This window comes from Argentina anserina, chromosome 6 (assembly GCF_933775445.1).
Source record: "Argentina anserina chromosome 6, drPotAnse1.1, whole genome shotgun sequence".
Lineage (NCBI taxonomy): Eukaryota > Viridiplantae > Streptophyta > Magnoliopsida > Rosales > Rosaceae > Argentina > Argentina anserina.
In genome coordinates, this window is record NC_065877.1 from 27,359,615 (window position 1) to 27,365,614 (window position 6,000).

At 36.9% G+C, this 6,000-nt stretch overlaps 1 protein-coding gene across 1 annotated transcript; it reads left to right on the forward strand.

Moving 5' to 3' along the window:
* Positions 1-2,862: 2,862 nt before the first annotated feature.
* On the forward strand, positions 2,863-5,648 carry LOC126800551 (acyl carrier protein 1, chloroplastic-like). Its single transcript, XM_050527932.1, has 4 exons — positions 2,863-3,039; positions 3,128-3,241; positions 3,340-3,459; positions 5,356-5,648. Exons 1-4 carry the CDS (start codon positions 2,938-2,940, stop codon positions 5,473-5,475), a joined length of 456 nt encoding a protein of 151 aa, XP_050383889.1. The 5' UTR covers positions 2,863-2,937; the 3' UTR covers positions 5,476-5,648.
* Positions 5,649-6,000: the final 352 nt, after the last annotated feature.

The following is a 6,000-nucleotide window of genomic DNA, read 5'->3' on the forward strand; positions in this document are numbered from 1 at the left end:
GAGCATCATAATATAAAGGAAGTTTATAACTGGATTTGAGTACTGGCACTCACATGTCATTTTAAGCATTATCCAATTGATTATAAGATGTTTACAATTAATTTGATAATTTGTGTTGATTACAATTATATACATTTGATAGCACATATGATGAATGAAAATTAAAATCAAGAAAAACAAAAAGGAAGACCAAAAGAGAAAATAAAAAAGGCATAAGAAAAAAAGAAAAAAATATATGATTTGAATTTGGGGTATTCTAGACATTTTAACGGCTTAACGGAATTTTTTAACGGTTAACTAACGGAATAGACAAAACTGTTAAAAATTAAAAGTTAAAGGATATACAGATTAAATTTGAAAGTAGAAAAATAAAACTGTTTTTACACCTAAAGTATAAGGTGTTATAAGTATTTATCCCTTATAACAACTGCTACCTACAGTTACCGCCTACCAGTACAGTTGGTTAGTTTCACTTGAAGATGGCCATGGCACGATGCAGTACTACTGCTCTGATCTTCCTTGGGTTTTCGGTTGCGTTTTCAAGCAGGGTGTCCGGACAAGATGTAACAGGTGGAAGGCTCGTCGGAGGCGAAGCTGCCTAGCATACTCCGCTCCGGGATTCTATTACCAAGCTTGGGCTGATGGCATAACTTTCGGGTGTCTTCGGATTTCATCATGTCTTCATATCCAACAGGATATTGCTGGTTTTGAAATCTCGATGAATAACCCTAAGCTGAGAATCTTCATGCATGTGGATATAGTAGTAGTCCTCTATCAATTCCAACAAATCAACAATGATATTGAATCGTCTTAATTTCCCGTACCAAACCAAAGCTTCTCCAATCCCTTGATCTACAAGGTTTTATGTTCGTGATGGATTGCAATAAAGAACATTATTAATGCAAACGGTCGCACACATACTCTTTGTCAGCTACGCATACGTAATGCTTTCTGGGGCCTTAATAGTTTCCCTTCTTAATCTAAGCAGACGCCTAATCAGCAGCCTCACCAAAATTCTGATGCAGCAACTCAGCAACCAATCCAACCATGACTACTTCAGTATTTAGTTCTTGTAGACCGTGCCCTGTGTTACTTGATAACCTTTAACCGGCAAGTTCTCGTCTTTCCGGTAGCTCTCCCTACAGATAAAGATAGCGTCAAATACTATGAATGTACTGAAGTGGAATTTAGTGTTAGATCTTAGCTCAACAGAGATATTCTGGCTATGAGGTCTGAGCGAGCTTTGGTAGTGTCATTTACAGTGCATATACGTAGTAGTGAACCCTTGTTTGTTACCACTTACCATTTTCTATCATTCACCTTACATAGCTTGGTCAGTGTTAATGGTGACTGTTACTTCAAGGGACCTAATTTCTCGTAGTCTTGTATTCTGATGTATCAGTTCAGTGGGACCTACACAAAACACGTGTGAAAGTCAAAAGGTTAGCGGTGCGTCGGCTTTTGACCCTCTGAAACTTAAGTTAGAATCCGGAACGGAATTTAAGTTTGAGAGTTAAGGATTTAGGAATATATTACATTTTTCTGGTGATCTACGCAGACCTTTTATAAGTGCATTGGAAGAAGTGTTGGGTTCTTCTTTCAATGTAGGAATGTTGAACCAGCATAAGGTGCATCTATTGTTCAGGCACGCCACCTTAGGTAGTGTCAATGGCGAGATTCAGATCGGACATATTGCTACCTTGTTCTGCTATGACTCCCGGTGTTACTAGGTTGCCAGTCACCAGTCCGGCGATCGGAATCAGAGGATATTTGGCCGGGAATTACCCTATTTAGGGAGAGGTGTTAACAAGTCCCTAAGTCCCTAGTCGAGGAGATTCCTTAGGTGGGGAGTTTCGTACTATTATTTCCGGCGCAAATATCCGAGTTCAAATTGCTCGGGACCCGAGCGGCCAGTTGTATGGTGTTGGAGCTCGATGTTAGGCTCATGGATTAATTAACACTCGGAGCATCTATGTCAGAGAGTGACCTAGGACCTTGGGGCTAGGCTTAGGGGTTATCTAGCCTTAGAACGTCTATGTGGGAATCCGAAATGGAATTTATGTTCGAGAGTTTAAGGATTTAGGAATACATTACATCTTTCTGGTGGTCTACGTAGACCTTTTATAAGCGCATTAGGAGAAATGTTGGGTTCTTCCTTCAATGTGGGAATGTGAACTAGCATAAGGTGCATTTATTGTTCAGGCGCGTCATCTTGGGTGGCGTCAATGGCGTGGTTCAGATCGGAGATATTGCTACCTTACTAGCTGTTATGACTTCAAGCGTTACCAGGTTACCAGTCACCGATCCGACGACTAAAATTAAAGGAGATTTGGCCAGGAATTACCCCGTTCAGGGGAGGTGTTAACAGTGATCATCATGTAATGTGTGAAAAATATGATGTGAAGGCAATCCCTTAGAAAACTAGATAGAAAAGCACTCAAATTAAAATGAAATGACCGGAGAATAATTGAATTGCTGAGAATAGCGTTATGTTAGTGGGATTTACTTGCAAAAAAAATCCTAATGGATCTATTTTCTCTTTATTTTTTCTTCTCCTCTCACTTGCAAGAATTTTCTCATGACATTACACACTGAGGAGGCCTAATTAACAACTGTTGTATAATCGCATACTAATGGTCAAAACTTAATATATGGTCATCTCTTATTTTGGCACCATGTTCAAGTCTTTGACGTAGCCTCCACTTGAAACCAGCTTTATAATTCCAAGGACACACATTGCATCATTTACATGGTATAAACCGCCTAGTTTACTCGTCATTACCGGACCTATTGTTATTATCGCTCCCAACTCTTAAGCATCTGCTGCTTATAAATGAAACAGAGCCTTGTTATCACGGCATATTAGAATTTATAAACCCAAGTTTTCTGTTTTTGCTGTGGTTCAAAGTATCGATCAGTCTTCCGTTAATTGATCTCATGGCTTCTTTTGTTTCAACTTCCCCAATCCCTGTGGCCACTCTGCCTTACACTGCTAAGGCCAGAAGCACAGTTTGCCAAATCAATGGCTTCTCAAGCTTTGTGAGTTTCACATTTCTGTAACAAATATGCAGACACTAACGTTGTTTTTAAGGGATTTTATTTATTTAATACATATGCATGCGCGCAGGGAGGTTCAGCGGTTAGAGGGCTAAGAATTATGCCAAAGATCAAGATCGCCAAGGCAGCAGAAAGATCAATTCCGGTCCCTGGTTGCTTGAAGACCGCAATCTCATGCTCTATAGTACGTATATGTGTATCATCTTTATTGAAAACATGCTTGATTAAGCACTCTAATATGTAGAAGACTTACTTATGAGAATTTCATGTTGCAATCTGCAGGCTCAACCGGAAACTCTTCAAACTGTTCAAAGCACTATTGCCAAGCAACTATCTGTTGACGAAAGCACCGTCACTCCTTCGACCAAGTTCGCTGATTTGGGGGCTGATTCTCTAGACACTGTATGCTAATCTTCATCTTCTTCTCTTTTCATTTTCATTCAGCATTGTCAAGATTCAAGAAAAATAGTACCGAATCAGTAGATTTTTTTTTTCATCTCGTAACTAGTTATTTGAAAGAATTGCCCATTGGCTTTGATGTTGCACAATAGTTCATAACAAAGTATTGTTCACTGGTCAGTAATTAATTGAGTTAAAATATTCTGTTGACCAGTTAACGTTGGCTCTCATCTGTTATCTCTAAGCACTTATTTTCTTGACCAGTTAATTGCTGACAAAGTGAAGATCATTGCACCAAAAAATACTAATTCAAGTTCCTGTGCATTTTGTCATATTAAAACCCTAATTGCTCTACATAATGTGAAAAGTAATCTTGTAGTTTACTACTAGCTAGCTCTAGGTTTTTTTTTTTGAAATTTTAATTTATCTCAACTTTATATAGCACTAACATTAGCCTAATGTGAAAAGTAATCTTGTAGTTTACTACTAGCTAGCTCTAGGTTTTTTTTTTTGAAATTTTAATTTATCTCAACTTTATATAGCACTAACATTAGCCCACACACGTTGTGTGTGAGAAAACCGTTATTCTCTCCTGAAAGAAAAAATCATTAATTTATTCAATTAAGAAAAATTGACTGTTATATTTATGTTTGTTTATTTGTTAGTTAGCAAATAAATGGGCAATTTCAGCAATTCATATTTTAGTGAAGTTTTTGGCTACCGGCTTTATAGTAACTAGAAACCGCTCACACCCTATATGTATAAGAAAATAGGTAGTTATCTACGTGAGAAAGTGGGTGGTTAAAATCTAAAAAGAAATAATATTTATCAATTGATCTATTTAAGTTTTGGTCATAATAGTCTTGATAGTTTGTTTGTCAATGAAATAATAAGCTTTTGGGTGCCCGATTTAAAATATTAGAGATAGAGACGTAAAATTTTGATGGGTTAGAACCAAGGTTCTAAAAAGCGCTAGGCGGTATGCAAGCGGACAGCCACCTTCTAGCGTCTAGGCGGTTTTGAATTATTAAATATTTATTTATTTTTATACATATATTTAAACTATTTTAATTATTAAAAATATATAATGATGTTTAATATTAATTTTAAAAATACTTAAAATAGTCTAAATTCACATAACTTAAGTAGAAAGTCCATAAAAATATTTGAAGAAAAGATAAAAAATAATGAAACAAATGCAATAATACTAAATCTCAATTTATTTCTTTCCAAATTATTTCCTAACTCATTCAGTATCAGACTCAAACTTAATATTCATATTTCTTTCCTCTTCTTCTGTTGATAAGATTCAGTTTTCAGAAAATAGACAAAGAGTGAGAGATGCGGCCTCTTTTAGTTTTTTTTTTAATGTTAAATGATGGTTGATCGCCTAGGACTAAATAGAGCCAATTAGACCGCCTAGGACTGAATAGGGCCGCCTAAGACCGTCTATGACTGAATAGGGCTGCCTAAGACCCCCTAGGACCGCCTATGATTGAATAGGGCCGCCTAAGACCGCCTAGAACCGTCTAGGACCGCCTAGGCAGTCGCCTAATTCACAAAACGCCACAGATGGCCGTCGAGACAAAAATCATGACGGTGGGTGACCTTCTAACGCCTAAGCGCCGCCTAAACCAGAACATTGGTTAGAACTTAGAAGGCGTCCCGTGTTAGAATACCATAATGAATCCCATTATTTAATTTATTAGGGGTGACCACTTTACTTAATTGTTTATTAAGGAGCGTATCGTTAACAATCACAATATACAATTCATTCATCCATGTGCTTTGACAAATGTAATCTGTGCTAATGCTTACTGCTTTACTTGTTTAATTGGTATAAGTAAAAGATAAATAGCGACTCTATATGCATAATTATCTGATCCATCAATGAAACAGGTGGAAATTATGATGGCTTTGGAAGAGAAGTTCGGTGTATCCATTGGAGAAGGGGGAGCTGAGAATATCGCAACCGTTCAAGATGCTGCTGATCTTATTGAGAAAGTGAAATCAGCTTGAAGATAATTTGAATGTCGTCTAAATAACAATTTCTAGAGTCGATATGGAGGAAATTGATTCCTCCGCTTCAAGTTTTGTTTTCTCATTTTCCCTTTCGATTATGTCCGAACTCCAACACGTAATATCATGATCTATTATTTTCATTATGGAATGAAATGGATTTTGACAAATAGGTATTGATTGTTTGGTCCTCTAATTTTCGATGTGATATGAATAGAAAGTTTATTTCACACTTCATTACAATTACACTTGATTTATAATTTATATATAAACAATCTTAGCCTACTTACTCCCCACAAATCACGGAGGAAATCACGCCCATGATTTCCTCATTTAATTATGCTAATAATGCTAACAACTAATTATGCTAACAACTAATCATGCTAACACTCCGTCTCAAGTTGGCGCATATACATCGACCATGCCCAACTTGCTAAGTGAGTCATAAAAAATATTTTTAGACACTCCTTTTGTGAGCATATCGGCAAGTTGCTCTTCTGTAGGAACAAAAGGAAAACTGATGAT

Excerpts from the sequence above, each read along its gene's own strand:
- LOC126800551 (XM_050527932.1), top strand. The coding sequence starts at position 2,938 with ATGGCTTCTTTTGTTTCAACTTCCCCAATCCCTGTGGCCACTCTGCCT. Across the intron at positions 3,040-3,127 it reads TCAATGGCTTCTCAAGCTTT|GGAGGTTCAGCGGTTAGAGG; the intron begins GTGAGTTTCACA and ends GCATGCGCGCAG. Across the intron at positions 3,460-5,355 it reads GGGCTGATTCTCTAGACACT|GTGGAAATTATGATGGCTTT; the intron begins GTATGCTAATCT and ends TCAATGAAACAG.